This window comes from Notolepis coatsorum, assembly GCF_963971535.1.
Source record: "Notolepis coatsorum genome assembly, chromosome: 12".
Taxonomy (NCBI): domain Eukaryota; kingdom Metazoa; phylum Chordata; class Actinopteri; order Aulopiformes; family Paralepididae; genus Notolepis; species Notolepis coatsorum.
The window spans coordinates 69,943,764-69,962,640 of record NC_140176.1 but is presented as its reverse complement, the minus strand read 5'-3'; the positions used below and the strand labels follow the sequence as shown (position 1 = coordinate 69,962,640).

At 42.9% G+C, this 18,877-nt stretch overlaps 1 protein-coding gene across 1 annotated transcript; it reads right to left on the bottom strand.

Moving 5' to 3' along the window:
- Nucleotides 1-5,204: 5,204 nt before the first annotated feature.
- Nucleotides 5,205-8,140, bottom strand: LOC311237770 (uncharacterized protein). Its single transcript, XM_084325748.1, has 4 exons — nucleotides 8,030-8,140; nucleotides 7,070-7,187; nucleotides 6,247-6,324; nucleotides 5,205-5,471 (listed from the first exon to the last, which is right to left on the bottom strand). Exons 1-4 carry the CDS (start codon nucleotides 8,112-8,114, stop codon nucleotides 5,402-5,404), a joined length of 351 nt encoding a protein of 116 aa, XP_084181874.1. The 5' UTR covers nucleotides 8,115-8,140; the 3' UTR covers nucleotides 5,205-5,401.
- Between the last annotated feature and the right edge of the window lie 10,737 nt (nucleotides 8,141-18,877).

Here is an 18,877-nt window from a genome sequence, read left to right as displayed (position 1 = left end):
GATAGTCTATCAGTGAGCTGGATGCAATCCTACCTTGAGGGGAGGGAACAGATGGTGGAGGTAAACGGTACCCTATCCCCCCCCCCCTCACAGTGAGCTGTGGTGTTCCACAAGGAAGCATACTAGGACCGCTACTGTTCCTAATTTATGCAAATGACATGTCGTCAGCTTGTGACTGCAACTTGTTCCTGTTTGCGGACGACTCAGCCCTGCTGGTCTCTGACAAGAACAAGTTACAGGTTGAAAAAACCCTCAGCTCGGAACTAGGCAGAATCTGCATATGGCTCGCTGATAACAAACTATCATTACACATGGGCAAAACAGAGTCCATTCTCTTCGGTTCAAATAACAAACTCAGCAAGACCGACGGCTTCTCAGTTACAGTGGGTGACAATATTGTAACAAGGAAAGATGAAATTACCTACCTGGGTTCCATCCTAGAGGCTAATCTCTCCTGTGACAAAATGGCATCCAATGTAATAAAAAAAGGTCAACCAACGAACTCGATTCTTGTACCGGATCTCCTCTCTGGTAAACAAGAATACCCTGAAGACTCTGGCAGGAGCACTCATTCAGGGGTACTACGACTATGCTTGCACCTCATGGTACCAAAGCACCTCAAAGGCGCTAAAAACAAAATTACAAACATCTCAAAACAAACTGGTCAGACTACTGCTTGACCTTACTCCTAGAACCCACCTCACCCCTGCCCACTTTGACAACCTAGGATGGCTTAGAGTAGACGACAGAGTACAGCAACTTGCAATGGGCCTGGTCTACAAGATACACTACACGACCAAGGTACCCATGTACATGTCAAAATACTTCCCAAAGGTCAGTGAATACCACGATCACAACACCAGAGGGAGCTCCACAAATCATGTTAAACCCAGATTCGGCTCAAATAAGGGACTAAACACGTTTCGCAATTATGCCACATCAATGTGGAACGCCCTACCCAAAGCTGTAAAGGAATGTGGATCACTACCCACTTTCAAAACCTCTCTCAAGGGACACCTACGGGAGACTGCAATTCAACACTGGCCCCTGTAAATATCCTAACCCAACCCCCTCCAATGTACAGTCATTTACCTAGTATGGTTTTGTCAATAGTCCAATGTACAATTTTGTTTGTTTGTACAGTGTCTCCCCCCCCCCCCTCAATGTACAGTTTTGCTTGTTTATACAGTGTGCCCCCCCCCCCCCAACCACCTCCAATGTAAATTACCCAGTATGGTTGTCAATATCCCAACGTACCCAACCCCCCCCCACCCAACCTCCTCCAATGTACAGTTTCTACGTCAAATGTATATACTCCCTTTTCTTGACTCCTTCTGTATCACAAATAGTACTGTATTTGCAAATCTGGTATGTCATAAATGTATAGATGTAGCAGTACTGACTATCTGTATGTCATGTATGTCATATATGTCCTGATGAATTGAAAATGGGGGACCCTGATGTAAACAAGACGAAAGTCTTTCTCTGGTCTGCATCCCCTTAACAATTGTGTGTATTGAGCTGTACTGTATTGTACCCATTCTGCAATCTGTTAATAAAGTTTTCAATCAATCAATCAATCAACCAATCAGAGAGAGAGAGAGAGAGAGAGAGAGACAGAGACAGAGACAGAGACAGAGACAGAGACAGAGACAGAGACAGAGACAGAGACAGAGAAAAGAGAGAATACCTTAGGATGTATTGTCTGTGTATACTTTATACTGTAGTGGCCTGTGGCCAAAGAAATACCATACACCTCTCACAAGAAATACTATACACCAATCACACCCCTTTTCCACTATTGATTCCAGATGTTCTCTCTATTATGATGGTTTGATACAAGGAATCTTTCCCATTCAGACAAATCAGACAAAGGCTCTATGCTATGGTGATCATAATCATTTGTATTTATATTGTATTTGTGTGATGTTTGTGACAAAATGGCCCAATCCAGAATGTTTTGACCATATGAATTGGGATTAAATTGTTCCAATTTACAATAGTTTTGAATTACATTACATTGCAATAATAATAATAATAATAATAATAATAATAATAATAATAATAATAATAATAATAATAATAATAATAATAATAATAATAATAATAATAATACAAAAAAATAGTTTAGTCATAAACAAACATAATCCAAATTACTCCAAATGTGTAAGATGAATGCATATGAGATGAAATATAGGGAGAGTGTTTGCTCACTGATATTGAACAAAGGCAATGCCCACACTGAGGTTTAAGGATGCAAAGAACATTTAGTTTATGGTTCATAGTTCTGTACAAAGAAAATGTGCCACCAAAAAGGTGTAGGGTGAAAGAGAAAATGAAACATTCCGGTAAGATACCTTCTTCAATAATAATGAATTGCAATAAAAACATTTTTTATTATTAAACCACAAAAGATATAAGACCAGAAAACTGAAATGTCTCACATGACATACACACAACACAGTATGTAACGCTTATAGATACATACCCAGATATACACAATTATAAGCCAGAGGTACGATAACTACAAAGTCTCACAAGATTATATGGTGGCAGATGCCATGTTATTGCTACTCAGTATGACAGTATATCTTGAGAACTGACTGTCTGACTAAACACTGCATGGATTCTGGCGCAGTGTGCTACTACTGTATAATGTATCAATAGAATATACTGCCATTCTATTATTTTTATTTTATAATATTATGTATATGTTTATATTATATTGTTATTGTATATTATTTTATTTTATTTTATGTTATTATTATTATATTGTATAGTTCTATCTCTACCTCCCCTCCCCCCCGTCCCTGTGACGCCTACATTTCCCCAAGGTGATTATTAATAAAGGAACACTTGACTTGACTTGACTTAAGAGTCAGGGTTCAAGTGCTCACGTGTCTTCCATAGCGGTCCAACTCTTAGCCGAGTCTGTGTAACACACACGGTCTAATGACTGTGAACTGGAGACGAGTGTCTAGGTGTCTACAGTGCAGTGTGTTGTTCCCAGTGTGGGGAGCGAGTCTCAGATGTGGATCCTCTTCCTCTGCGCGCGGTGCTTTCCCTCTTCCCTTTTCAGATGTTGTCCCCGCTTGCTGTGGGAGTAGAGACAGAACTGGTGAGCCCACGTTTCTCTAGAGCTGGTGAGCCCACGTTTCTCTAGAGCTGGTGAGCCCACGTTTCTCTAGAGCTGGTGAGCCCACGTTTCTCTAGAGCTGGTGAGCCCACGTTTCTCTAGAGCTGGTGAGCCCACGTTTCTCTAGAGCTGGTGAGCCCACGTTTCTCTCTGGTGAGCCCACGTTTCTCTAGAGCTGGTGAGCCCACGTTTCTCTAGAGCTGGTGAGCCCACGTTTCTCTCTGGTGAGCCCACGTTTCTCTAGAGCTGGTGAGCCCACGTTTCTCTAGCGAGTGACAACATGCATTTCTCCATCAACCCACAGCAGCAGTTGCACGTTGGTGACTAATATGTCTGGTATAGTTATTCGATGCCTTTTTATTATTGTGATGATGTTGATGTGAAAAGAAAACCCAATGCTGATTTATTTTGCACATATAATCTCTTACACACATCTGGAGAACTTTGCACACATTCATTTAGTTTGTTAGTTTGACAGTTAGTTTGACAGTTATTGACTTATTCACTCGATGTTACTGTAAATGAGGGAAACCTTTCGAGTTGCCTTTCGAGTTTAAAATTAAATTGATAGTAAATTAGTTTGTGTGTGTGTGTGTGTGTGTGTGTGTGTGTGTGTGTGTGTGTGTGTGTGTGTGTGTGTGTGTGTACGCCTGTGTGTGAATTAATTTCGGCCAATCAAGTCGACTATCCAAATCCTTAGTCAGGGACAGCCCTAGTGTGAATGTACTGTATGTGTGCGTTCTTACCACAACGTAGTGAGGTACTTGCGCATCTTCCTGGGCGTGGGGTCCACACATATTTTTCGTCCTTTCCCTGTTACCACACTGAAACGAAGACAGACAGACACGACTCGACATCAACGACACAAAAGCCCATGGAAGCAGGGTAGGAGGTACAGAGAGAGAGAGAGAGAGAGAGAGAGATAGAGAGAGAGAGAGAATACCTTAGGATGTATTGTCTGTGTATACTTTATACTGTAGTGGCCTGTGGCCAAAGAAATACCATACACCTCTCACAATAAATACTAAACACCAATCACACCCCTTTTCCACTATTGATTCCATATGTTCTCTCTATTATGATGGTTTGATACAAGGAATCTTTCCCATTCAGACAAATCAGACAAAGGCTCTATGCTATGGTGATCATAATCATTTGTATTTATATTGTATTTGTGTGATGTTTGTGACAAAATGGCCCAATCCAGAATGTTTTGACCATATGAATTGGGATTAAATTGTTCCAATTTACAATTGTTTTGAATTACATTACATTGCAATAATAATAATAATAATAATAATAATAATAATAATAATAATAATAATAATAATAATAATAATAATAATAATAATAATACAAAAAAATTGTTTAGTCATAAACAAACATAATCCAAATTACTCCAAATGTGTAAGATGAATGCATATGAGATGAAATATAGAGAGAGTGTTTGCTCACTGATATTGTACAAAGGCAATGCCCACACTGAGGTTTAAGGATGCAAAGAACATTTAGTTTATGGTTCATAGTTCTGTACAAAGCAAATGTGCCACCAAAAAGGTGTAGGGTGAAAGAGAAAATGAAACATTCCGGTAAGATACCTTCTTCAATAATAATGAATTGCAATAAAAACATTTTTTATTATTAAACCACAAAAGATATAAGACCAGAAAACTGAAATGTCTCACATGACATACACACAACACAGTATGTAACGCTTATAGATACATACCCAGATATACACAATTATAAGCCAGAGGTACGATAACTACAAAGTCTCACAAGATTATATGGTGGCAGATGCCATGTTATTGCTACTCAGTATGACAGTATATCTTGAGAACTGACTGTCTGACTAAACACTGCATGGACTCTGGCGCAGTGTGCTACTACTGTATAATGTATCAATAGAATATACTGCCATTCTATTATTTTTATTTTATATTATTATGTATATGTTTATATTATATTGTTATTGTATATTATTTTATTTTATGTTATTGTTATTATTATATTGTATAGTTCTATCTCTACCTCCCCTCCCCCCGTCCCTGTGACGCCTACATTTCCCCAAGGTGATTATTAATAAAGGAACACTTGACTTGACTTGACTTAAGAGTCAGGGTTCAAGTGCTCACGTGTCTTCCATAGCGGTCCAACTCTTAGCCGAGTCTGTGTAACACACACAGTCTAATGACTGTGAACTGGAGACGAGTGTCTATAGGTGTCTACAGTGCAGTGTGTTGTTCCCAGTGTGGGGAGCGAGTCTCAGATGTGGATCCTCTTCCTCTGCGCGCGGTGCTTTCCCTCTTCCCTTTTCAGATGTTGTCCCCGCTTGCTGTGGGAGTAGAGACAGAACTGGTGAGCCCACGTTTCTCTAGAGCTGGTGAGCCCACGTTTCTCTAGAGCTGGTGAGCCCACGTTTCTCTAGAGCTGGTGAGCCCACGTTTCTCTAGAGCTGGTGAGCCCATGTTTCTCTAGAGCTGGTGAGCCCACGTTTCTCTCTGGTGAGCCCACGTTTCTCTAGAGCTGGTGAGCCCACGTTTCTCTAGCGAGTGACAACATGCATTTCTCCATCAACCCACAGCAGCAGTTGCACGTTGGTGACTAATATGTCTGGTATAGTTATTCGATGCCTTTTTATTATTGTGATGATGTTGATGTGAAAAAAAACCCCAATGCTGATTTATTTTGCACATATAATCTCTTACACACATCTGGAGAACTTTGCACACATTCATTTAGTTTGTTAGTTTGACAGTTAGTTTGACAGTTATTGACTTATTCACTCGATGTTACTGTAAATGAGGGAAACCTTTCGAGTTGCCTTTCGAGTTTCAAATTAAATTGATAGTAAATTAGTTTGTGTGTGTGTGTGTGTGTGTGTGTGTGTGTGTGTGTGTGTGTGTGTGTGTGTGTGTGTGTGTGTGTGTGTGTGTGTGTGTGTGTGTGTGTGTGTGTGTGTGTGTGTGTGTGTGTGTGTGTGTGTGTGTGTGTGTGTGTGTGTGTGTGTGTACGCCTGTGTGTGAATTAATTTCGGCCAATCAAGTCGACTATCCAAATCCTTAGTCAGGGACAGCCCTAGTGCATGTACTGTATGTGTGCGTTCTTACCACAACGTAGTGAGGTACTTGCGCATCTTCCTGGGCGTGGGGTCCACACATATTTTTCGTCCTTTCCCTGTTACCACACTGAAACGAAGACAGACAGACACGACTCGACATCAACGACACAAAAGCCCATGGAAGCAGGGTAGGAGGTACAGAGAGAGAGAGAGAGAGAGAGAGAGAGAGACAGAGAGAGACAGAGAGAGAGAGAGAGACAGAGAGAGACAGAGAGAGACAGAGAGAAGAGAGAATACCTTAGGACTCATTCACATCTAATCAGACAATGTGGGAAAATGGGGGTAGTTGCGTTGGACTGTTGTTACTGCATGGGGTTGCCCAGGAAGATGTAGCTGCTTTTCTTCTTCAAATAGATTTCCAGCAGACTAGACGCATTGTGGCGAATTGCTGCCTCCCACAGTTTGTTTGGGAATTACTTAATTTTGAGAATACACAAAAACGAAGGAAATAAACAACCAAAGCAACACCTAATCCATTACATATACTGTATATCTATATGTACCTATCAAACCCCCACCCAATTAACTTGATCTATAATTACACTATGGGTCTGACGCCCTCTCTCAATACACTGAAGATTTACCCCTGTCACATCATCAATATGTAGCAGCGTTCTGCAAGAAGATTTTTACTTGAGGCAACTTCTGCCGTAATGCAAAACATTTAGAAAAAATGGCAAAATGGCCATCCACACCAATGTACCACACTGCGGCGAGGTGCCGCGTTGTCTGATTAGATCCGAATGAGGCGTTAGAGGCGGCTTTTTTCCCTGAATGATCAGGAGTTGGGAAAGAGGAGAGGAGGTGTTTACATTGCGTTGATGTTGCAGCCCTCTGTGATGCTCTGCTGGTGACACCGCACACTCCCTGCTCTGAACAGCGCAATCACGGCATGGACTTTGGAGAAGCCTGTACAACAACCACGAGGCCCTACACACACACACACGCACACACATGCACGCACGCACGCACGCACGCACGCACGCACGCACACACACACACACACACACACACACACACACACACACACACACACACACACACACACACACACACACACACACACACACACACACACACACAGAGAGAGAGTTAGTATAATGCTCATACATTTTTTTATTAACCCTTTTAGATGTACTTACGATCTCACATATCGAGTTACGATTTAACATTTTGAGTTAAAACCTCCACCACATGAAACACTTGAGTGGAAAGATTATTATTTTAGCCTTATCATTGCTTAATGTACCACTGGTCTAGTCTATTACTTGGGTGGTCTTATCTTGTCTGAGAGACGTGATAGACATTATGTATTTGTTTATCTACGAGGCCCTTATTGAGAATCACATCTATGCTCGATTGGTCTCTGGACCATACCACACACTGCAGGTCCCTGGAGTTCGTACTGCAGCTCGTACTGTGTCTACTGTACTAGTGCAGTGCCCGTCTGGGGCTCCTCAGAGTGCATACCCGCTCGGAACGGACCAATTACCCGACCAATGCTTTGACCACTTAGAATTCTTAGACACCTTAAAATGAATAACTTGGTAACCCTTGGTCATTTTAAATGCATGATTTCAAACAATTTTGTCTCTGTTTCTACTTGTTTTAATGGATTTTTGTATCTTGTACTGTTTAATCTATTTTATTTTATTATTCTGTACCTTTTTACTTTATTTTAAACTCGACATCATTGTAATACATTTCTTGAGAATAAATAAAGGCTATATAGTTAGTCTAGTCATATTCCTGCTACTATTGCCAAGACTTACCTGCAGCCTGAGCCAAGGTACATGTGCTGGTCGCCATAACGGTAAGCCAGAGGAGAGCTAATGGAATAGCAGAGGACAGCTTCATTTCCCCTCAGAGAAGAGGAAAGGGGCGAGGAATGTCTGAAGGACGACTGAAGGAGCGAGTGTGTGAAGGAGAAAGGATACACCTGGGACTAAAGGATCACTTCTGTGAAACAGACCTCAGAGGGAGGGCCTTCCAATGCATTTGCGCGCGCGCGCGCGTGTGTGTGTGTGTGTGTGTGTGTGTGTGTGTGTGTGTGTGTGTGTGTGTGTGTGTGTGTGTGTGTGTGTGTGTGTGTGTGTGTGTGTGTGTGTGTGTGTGTGTGTGTGTGTGTGTGTGTGTGTGTGTGTGTGTATCATGCTCTCTGTTATTCAGTTACCTTGTGAGAACACAGCAGGGGCTTTCCCCAGAATCCAGGCTAACTTGCCCTTGTGTGTGTGTGTGTGTGTGTGTGTGTGTGTGTGTGTGTGTGTGTGTGTGTGTGTGTGTGTGTGTGTGTGTGTGTGTGTGTGTGTGTGTGTGTGTGTGTGTGTGTGTGTGTGTGTGTGTGTCTGTGTGTGTGTCTGTGTGTGTGTGTGAGTGTGCGTGTGTGTGTGTGTGTGTGTTTGAGTTGTGTACCAGTGAACGTGTGTGTATGTGTGTGTTTGAGTTGTGTACCAGTTTGAGTTGTGTACCACAGTGTGTGTGTGTGTGTGTGTGTGTGTGTGTGTGTGTGTGTGTGTGTGTGTGTGTGTGTGTGTGTGTGTGTGTGTGTGTGTGTGTGTGTGTGTGTGTGTGTGTGTGTGTGTATTTGCACTACTACAGACAACTTGTAATAAGAAAATGGTGTAATTTCGGTGTGTGTCTCCCGGGGCTGACCACGGTATTTTAATAATTTCTTTTATTTAGCCTTTATTTAACCAGGTTTGTCCCAATTGAGATCCAGGATCTCTTTTACAAGGGAGACCTGGCCAAGAAATAGCAGCAACACAAAGTGTCCACATACACACATAGACATTACAGATAAAAGTAACGTTACAAAATGGTCAAATAATGTTTTGGTTCTGCGTGGGTCTGGGGCTCAGCTTCCTAATAATAGACGGGTCCATTTCCGGGTCTTTTGCGGTGCACTTCCTGGTTATATTTCATAGATAGCTCCCGCTCTGCTCTATGGGAATCCCCTTTAGCATAGGGCTACTTGAAAGAATTTAGCTACAATGCACCTGTCCGGCCACGCCCACTCTCGCCCATGCACTTAAGAGAGGGGTGTGACCGTACTTCCACTCTTCCTTATTCTTTCACAACGGAAGTGTTTTTGCTACAGGCACGCGTCAGCAGTGATAATTAGTTTATTTTAGTTTAGGTTCTTGTGTTGCTATTTTTGTCAAAATGGCATCACAGCCGCCTGGGAAACGCCAGCGGTCACTGTCACGACCACCGCACGGTTGCAGGTGCAAACCCCCCGCCTCTGCTCACTCCCACCATCGGTGGTGAAGCGGCTAGGCGGGTGGTCTGACCAAGTGGGTGGGACCTGATCACAAGAGTTACGAGCGGACGGTAGAGGAGGCTCTCGTCCTGTGTGTCTCCCGGGGCTGACCACGATATTTTTATTATTTATTTAATTTAGCCTTTATTTAACCAGGTTTGTCCCAATTGAGATCCAGGATCTCTTTTACAAGGGAGACCTGGCCAAGAAATAGCAGCAACACAAAGTTTCCATATACACACATAGACATTACAGATATACAAAACAGATGCTGGAGCTGACCTGGACCCCCAGAGGGAAACATACTGCCACCTGTTGGTAAGGATGTGAACCAGGACAAGGGGGTACCAGTGATGCCAAGGACACTTTCCAGGCGGTCTAGGAGGATTGAGTGTGAGATGGTGTCGAAAGCAGCTGAGAGGTCCAGGAGGATGAGGATGTTGATGTAGCCAGCATCAGCAGCCATGAGGAGGTCATTTGTTACCTTGATCAGGGCGGTCTCTGTGCTGTGTTTAGCCCTGAACCCAGACTGGAGTGGTTCAAACAGGTCATGGTAGGCCATGTGACTCTGTAGCTGGGCGGCTACTGCGCGCTCGAGGACCTTGCTGAGGAAGGGGAGGTTTGAAATGGGGCGGAAGTTGTTGAGGTTATCGGGGTCCAGACCGGGTTTTTTGAGAATTGGGGTGACTGCTGCCACCTTCAAGTCAGCAGGGACGGAGCCAGTGGACAGGGATGAGTTAATGATGTCTACCATGAGAGGGCAGAGGGCAGGCAGGCCAGCCTTCACCAGGGTGGTGGGCATGGGGTCCAGAGAGCAGGTGGAGGATTTAGAGCCCGACACCAGCTTCATAATGGAGTCGGTGTCCACCAGGAAGAAGGATGAAAAGGAGTAGGTGGGATGGGGCAGATAAATAAGATAACAATTAGCTGTTTCTGTGGAATATTTAGGTCTAAACCCGAATTGCTGTGGATGGAGCAATTGATTGGCCTCTAAATGTTCCATCAACTGTCCAGCAACAATCTTCTCTAGGATTTTTTAAATTACAGGTAGGATAGCAATGGGCCTGTAGTTACTTGCCATGTCCTTGTCACCTGACTTATAAATCCAGCAAACAGTTCTGGTGTTTCTTAATAAAAGCAGCAGATAAATTATCAATATCCTTTGCCGTTGTGAATAACAAAAGAAAAGTGCATGACAGTCAGTATACTAGGACAGGGGAAGCCCCGTCCTGTCAACCTGTGCCACTTGAAAGGCTAAAAATAGTAACAGATCACCTGATCTAAAAATAGTAACAGATCACCTGATCTAAAAATAGCCTTCAAAGAGGGGAGGAGCCATGATGGGAATATCCAAGTGCACAAGCACGTTTGTGTGTGTGTGTGGGTGTGTGTGTGTGTATTACCTGGTGAATCAAACTGAAACTATCAACTATGCAATCAGACACCAGACTAAAAATAGTAACAGATCACCTGATCAAAAAATAGCCTTGTGTGTGTGTGAACTTCAATCATTATGAGGGACATATTTACCCTGTAAAGCAACAGGAAAAGGTGTAGGTAGTTAGATAATACATGTTCTCACCTGTCATGTTAACCCTTGTATATACAGTACTCCTACTTGTTTTTAATATTTTTTTATTATTTGTGTGAGCAAGCACCAAGCCAAATTCCTTGTGCGTGTAAATAGGCTGAATAGAACTGATTCCGATTCTTAGTAGAAAACTGTACGGAATTCCTTTGGTCTAAACTAAAGTGATGTTCATTGAGAGAAATGCCTGGGTTAAGCGACTGATTGATATGTGTGGGAGTGCGGGTGCATGTGCTGGCTGGAAGCGGGAACTGATCACCAATAAGAGGACAACTGGTGTTTCAGAGGAGAGGAGCTTGTATTGGAGCGAACAGGCCTATAGTGCGGAGGAAGGAACCGGAATGATGACTCATCGTTCGGACTCTTTGTTTGTTACGCACAGTATAATATGCATGTAATCAATAGTCTGTTAATAAACTCAAAATGTTTCACTGTGCTCCTAAATTCCTTTGTGTGCTCCTAAATTTCTTTGTGTGCTCCAAAGACATTTCATTTAAGAGCACATGTGTGCTCCTTGGGAAAAAGGTTAGTGTAGAGCATAGGAAGGTAGGAGACATGACCAGTGGGTCTGTAGTGACTTGTGGGTGTATAGGTATTGTTGCTGCAGTTCTCACATTCCCCATAAATGCAGGGCCGCCTCAGGGGGTGTGCGAGCAGTGCGGTCGCACAGGGCCTCGCGGGAAGGGGGGCCTCGCACCATTTTTTTTTTTTTTTTTATTATTTTCTCTTCATTTAATTTTTTTTTGCGAGGCCCCCCTTCCCGCGAGGCCCTTTTTCATCACAGACCTAAAATCTAGTTTTGCTTATATGCTTATATATTTCACATTAGACACGTTTGTAGAATGTTCCTGGCTCTGCGGCTCTGCACTATTCTCTATTGGAGCTCTGGGGCTCTGCAGCAGACATACTATTGGTTTCAAGAAGGGAGGGGTTACATTATGTGTATGCTGGCGTGCGTCAGCTGCGTTTGACTATTTCGCGTGTGCAGCTTTGGAGGTTATGCTTAGTTATGCCAGCCAAAACGAAGAGGACGGTCATTCGGCAGATGGACTGAAGATGAAAGTTGTTGCATGTTAGACAGTTCAGTCAGGCTAGCCATCCCGGCTAAAGGCAGGGACAGCTAGTTAGCTTTAGCTACGTTATAATATTGAGTGCTAACGTGTGGTTCAGTCGGGATAGCCATGATGATGTCGGCTAGTAGCTAGCTTAGCTAAAGGCTAACTAGCGTTAGCTAACCTAGAGAGAGCGCGTGCAGCATTGTTATGCCAAGATGAAGAGGACGGTCATTCGGCAGATGAACTTCGTCAACTCCACGCGGTTGTCTCCATCCTCTTGGACGTTTGGTGAGTTTTTAATGCACTCTATTCTATTCCCGCCGTGGATATATCTCTCTCTCTCTCTCGGGAGCCAAACGGGCCGGCTAGCTGTTGTAGTAGCTAACGGTGTGTGGCCTGGTGTCAGCACCTGGTGCGAGGGAGGTGAGCTTGGTGTTTCATTATGAGAATATCTCCATGCTCAAGTCGGCTATAGTCCGCGAGGGACTTGTTGCCGGCACCGCTATGGTAAACACCACTCTGTAGTGGGACGTGTATTGCCTTCGTTTTCCCTTCCCTCTTCGGATGAGAAGAGGAAAACACAGCGGCTGTCTGAAGTGTTGGCCTGTATTGCTTTTCTCACGTTGTACAGTTTTTCAGTGGTAGCCGCATAGCTTGTTTCTGCGTTAGCTAGTGGTTAGCGATAGCCGGGTTGAGCTAACTGTTAGCCAGTTAGCTGTTTAGCTACGACGTTAGCTGCTCGTTTTCGCTCGGCTGGGAACGTTAGCTTGATGCTATCAGTTAGCCTAGAGTTAGCTGTTAGCTTGTGCTACGACCATTGACATTAGCCGTGAGAATAGCAGGCCCTGGCACTCTGACTACGACATCATCTTTGACAGAAGATGTAGTCGGGCCTGCACCATGACAAGGCTCTGGCCATAGCTTCTTTTTGTCCCGCCAGCGAGAGGCCTTTCGTCAACGTGGAGACCTGTGTTGCGGCCTTTCGCCCTGCGTTCCTTGGTGCAGGTAAGATGTCCATTGGACATTACCCCACTCTTCCCTCCTTCCCCTCCCGAATGTTTTGTTAATAACGATGTTTTTTTCCAGGCAAAACATATGTTACTTCACAACATTTGGAGATACGACATGTGCTGTGTGTGAATTGTCTTGGTCGTTTGTGTAGCTTGGGTAGCATTGGCCAAAGCTGTGTGTGGCCTGGTGTCAGTACCTGGCTACTCTATTTGCAGTTAGCCTATTTAGCTGATGTCGGCCATTGGCTCCTTGCTACTTTGTTTTCTCTGGTATAGACCCTCTTCTCTTTGGATTTAAGTGTTGATCTTTGTCCTTTTGGATCTATGTATATTCATGTTGCCTTTGTGAAGTTATCTTTTCCTTCTGTTTTGTTCTTCCATTAAAAGTTGAATATCCTTTAGGGGCTCATCTTTGCTTATCTCTCTCATACATGCTCTCTCTCTAACACACACACACAGACATGCTCTCTCTCTCTAACACACAAACACACATGCTCTCTCTCTCTCTCTTTCTAACACACAGACATGCTCTATATCTCTCTCTAACACACAAAATGACATGCTCTCTCTCTATATATTTCTCTCTCTTTCTAACACACATATACATGCTCTCTCTCTAACACACACACACAAACAGACATGCTCTCTCTCTATCTCTCTCTCTCTGGCCTTGCTCTGGTGGAGGGTCAGGGGCATTGCCGGGTCTGTGCAGCGATAACACTGTATATTGACTGTAGAACGGGAGCTCTCTCTCGCTCTCTCTCTTGCTATATGTTGACTGTATCATGCCCAGCCTCGGGCAGCGCTATTATTTAAGAATATGTTGACTGTATTAAAAAAAAAAAAAAAAAATTATATATATATATATATATATATATATATATTTCTTTTTTACCTTTTAGGGGGGCCTCACGTTTAAATCTCGCACAGGGCCTCGCATTTCTCCCAGGCGGCCCTGCATACATGCATTGCTGAGTCTGACTCTCCAAATTGGATCAATTTAATTCGCCAGTTTTGTCCACCTCCTCCTTGAAAATCCATAAACCTCCTGTGGCAATGTGCCAATCTCTGCAGCCTGTACTTCTTCAGGACTTTGTTGGTGACTATTCCTGCAATGACTTCTATCAGCATGTGACTTGCAACACCAGAGGCGGTAACATCCTAGATCACTGTTACACGCAATTTAAAGGTGGCTACAAGGCTCATTCTGATAGTGGCTTTGGTAAGTCAGATCACGCATCCATTTTTCTTTCACCAAAGTACAGACAGAGAATTAAAAGTACTCCCGTAGTCTCGCGAGAGGTGCAGAAATGGGATGTGACGTCAGAGGAGACGATCCGGTCAGTGTTTCACCACACAGACTGGATTGTGTTCCGCGACACAGATAACATTAATGCCTACACGGAGACAGTGCTGGACTATGTTTGTACTAGGGTGAAAGAAACAATCCCCACTACCAAAATGAAAGTTTACCCAAATCAAAAACCCTGGGTAGACAAATCCGTCCGTGAAGCTCTGAGAGAGCGCACCAAAGCATACAACGACGGCCTAGAGGCAGGCAACATGAATGACCACAAGGTGGCGCGATACAACGTAAGGAGGACAGTGTCAGAGGCCAAACGACACTACAGGGATAAAATTGAACTCCAGTTTGAACAAGCTGACTCTAGAGCTATGTGGCAGGGGCTCAAAACGATGACAGACTACAAAGGCGCCTCCCTCAAACTGAACAGTGACATCTCCTTAGCAAATGACCTCAATACCTTCTATGCGAGGTTTGATGCTGGTAATAACAACACCAGCTCACAAGCCTCGGCAATGGGGGGGGGGGGGTCGGCTGCTGATGGAGGCGCAGTGTTCAGGGTAACAGAGCATGAGGTGAGGCGGACCTTTAAAAAAGTGAATATCAGGAAGGCAGCAGGTCCAGACGGCATCCCCGGCCGCGTCCTAAAAGTCTGTGCCGACCAACTGGCCCCAGTATTCACTGACATATTTAACCTGTCCTTAGAACAGGCTGTCATCCCCACCTGCCTGAAGAAGTCCACTATTATCCCTGTACCCAAAAAATCCAAGCCTGCTTGCCTCAAGTTCCAAGTCAGCCAGAAGATCCTTAAGAACTTCTACTCATGTACAATAGAGAGCATCTTGACCGGCAACATCACCTCCTGGTTTGGGAATAGCACTGCACAAGACCAAAGCAGACTACAAAGAGTGACACGTTCAGCCGAACGCACAATTGGAGGGGGGCTCCCCACCCTCCAGAACATTTACTACAAGCGTTGCAAGGGCAAGGCTAAGAGAATCATTAAAGACTCCAGTCACCCGAACAACTGCCTCTTTGAACTGCTGCGGTCAGGCAAGCGATACAGGAGTCTCAAGGCGAGCACAGAAAGACTCAGAAGAAGCTTCTATCCCCAGGCCATCAGGCTGCTAAACGAACAATGAATGAACACTACACAACAACAACCACCAAACGCACATAGCACACACATCCACACGCACACACTCACTTTAAACAAACACACTGTAGCACCCACTCCACACACTTATAGCACACACCCACTTTAAACAAACACACTGTAGCACCCACTCCCCACACTTTATATTTATGGATGAAGGATTGCACTACAACTCGTACACCTTACTGTAAATTGTACCTAAAATTGTACCTCATCCCATTTCTGCTTTGCACTAGATAGTACTGTACATTAGTACACTGCATAGTATTGTGTATTGTATATTATATGGTAACTCAGAACATTGTACATATGTCTATACCGAACACTGTGACCTCATTTTCTTCTTCTAAATTCATGCTATATTATGTTATTATGTTATTTGATACTATCTTGTCTAGCACAGTCTCTGGAGCGTAACAGTAAGAAGCATTTTGTATGAAAGTATTCTGTACTTCTGTATGACAACTATTAAAGAACTTGAACTTGAACTTGAACTTGTTTGTCACTCTCTCTCTCTCTTTGAAGTGCATACTTGTCACATACTTCCTCAGCTACAGCTGTGTGGAACAACAGGGTTCTCCTTAGGGTTGTGTACCAAATCAACTTGTTGACTTAGGATCTTGAAGATGGATTGTTCTTTTTCAAAACGTTGGAGCCACTTTCTGTATTTTTCTGCCTGCTGTTCAGCTTTCCTCAACTTATCCTGTACTTCTTGGAACTCCCTGTTTAACTTTGCTTTGGTTTCCCTCCCTTTTCTTCTCCCAGCATCACGTTGCCTAAAAGAAAGATATAAACATAAAAAAAAATTCACAATAATTTCACTTGCATGGACTTTTTCCCAATTGTAGTTTTACATCAAACAAATTAATTACCAGATTGACATGGGCCTAATAATGACTGATTATACCTATCAAGTAAATAAAATGGTAAATGGTAAACATTTTGTAAAAATATTTATAAAAAATGGACCTATGAAAAGAAAAGTGATGCCTGTGTCACTGTTCCTTCTACAGATAGAGTTAATTCACCTTTCTTTACTTAATATATCCTCAATGACCTAAACGTATGTCCTGACCTTAAAGTCCCAGGTTTAAAGCTGACTGGAGATTCTGGACTGACTGTAGCATCAGGGCTGACTGGAGGGGTGTTCAATCCTTTCTCATACTTGCCTTTTCTTCTTCCCTGTTTCTACATCTTTTCTTCACTTCTCTTTCTCTTTTTCTATGTATTGCTGTCTCCTCTGTTCATCAGCATCACACCTGGCATGGTAGCTTTCAGCAGTGTTAAATGGTGTGGAAGAACTCTGTTTCAAACAAAATGTCTATTAACCTATGATAAATTATTTGAACATGATTTGGGTAATACCTTAGATTAAGTCTGCATGAACTACTATGTAACTACAGTAGAGACACTAATAACATAGTTGTTACTAGTACACATAAGTACAGTTAGTTACAGATGGAACAAGACATTCATAATTCATAATTACAAAGAAATGTGGGTAATTACACATGTGGAATAACCCTGATTTGTAATTACAGGTTATTGTTCCACTTGTGTAAAACATACTGCTGAACTGAAGGAGATGCAACCCTGTTACTGTAGTGCAACCCTGTTACTCAAATTAAAGTAACAGGGTTACAAGTAACAGGGTTGCAAATCAATGCTAATGTTAGCTTTTACCTCAGGAACAGATGCTAGCTGAGGAATGTAAGTTACTGTCAATGTCAAGGTCAAACATAGTTATATGAATAAAGAAAGACACATTTGAAATAAATGTGTCTTATTGTGATAATATGAGTAACAGGGTTGCGTTGGTTAGAGTGACACAGCCAATCAAGGCTGAAGCATCGGCAAAAATATAAAAAGTAAAAGAGAGGACTTACCTTTGGTCTAGCCATTGTGTTAGCACGTGGCTTGATGATGTAATTTCCTCTGTCATGTGACTCAATGTAATCTTTTCTTCCTCTCCCAGGTGGAATAGGTTTCGGTAACAGGTTGCACACATGTTGTGGGACACAACTTCAGTTCATAATTACTATTATTTAAAATATGTTGATGAATAAACAAATTGTTTTTCCAAAAAAATACATATATCAACAATCTAATACCAAAAAAGTTGATTTAAAACATATATTTAAATGTTATATTGGACATGCAAGTTGGTCATCAAGAAGGTGGGACAAGAGAAAAAGGGTGTTTAGTGTTCAGACTGCTGTGGGGATTTTTTTTTGGTGAAGCGTGTGTGGTTAAAATGTACCTGTAGCGACCTGAATGTGCTGGAATATGTGGTGTGCTGGGTGGGAGGGATCGTTGACTATTTTACCAGAGCGGGTGACTGTGCGTGAGGTGTAGATGGAGTCCAGAGAGGGAAGGGGGCAGCCAATTATTTTGGAGGCTGTCTTGGTGATGCGTTGGAGTTTTTGTTTGGTGTGTTTGTCAGTGGAACCGTACCAGACTGTAATGGATGAGGTGAGGATGCTTTGGATTATGGTGGTGTAGAATTGGACCAGCAGGCATTGTTGGACTCTGTACTTCCTCAGTTGCCTGAGGAAGTACAGGCGCTTGAGTTGACCCATTGAGAATAGACCAATGACCAGTGGAGGCTGTGACCAAAGCTACTCCCCCCTCACCTCAGGCCGAGGTCCAGGGAGGCAGTTTGATAGACCATATCAGCACTGAAGAGAATTCACCTCTTTGTTCATTATTGCATCTAATTTCTAGTTGTCCTGTTCACTGGAGAAACAGAGAAAAGTCTGTTTCTCAAAAGATGTGGTCCCTGTGAAGCCTTGTAATCCCACACTCCTGTCCAGTAGCGAAGGGGATTGAGGATTATGTGTATGTAAGGGGGATACCATGGCATTGATTAGCAGTATAACTGGTTGATTGTGTAGGAGTGGTAGAAGAACCCACTTGGGAACAGTCTTATGTTCAGAATGAGCTGAAATGTCACAGAGAATACAGTACACAAGGAGGAATACATGAATCAGGAGTCAGCAAAGCCCAGGACCATTAGTCAAGTTCTCCGTATAAGAAAACCATACCTTTATGGCTGCGTTCATTGTTGTTTCCATGGACACAGTGAATAAACAAGGTTGCAAAGATGCTGTGAAATGATTTAACTTTCAACACATTTTCGGTTCTATAAAAGAGACAAAAATATTTGGGGAAAATAATATGATATTATTTATTCAAAATAAAAGTATATGTAGAGTAGCCCCGGGTAGTTTATTTCCTCTTTGGGGACAT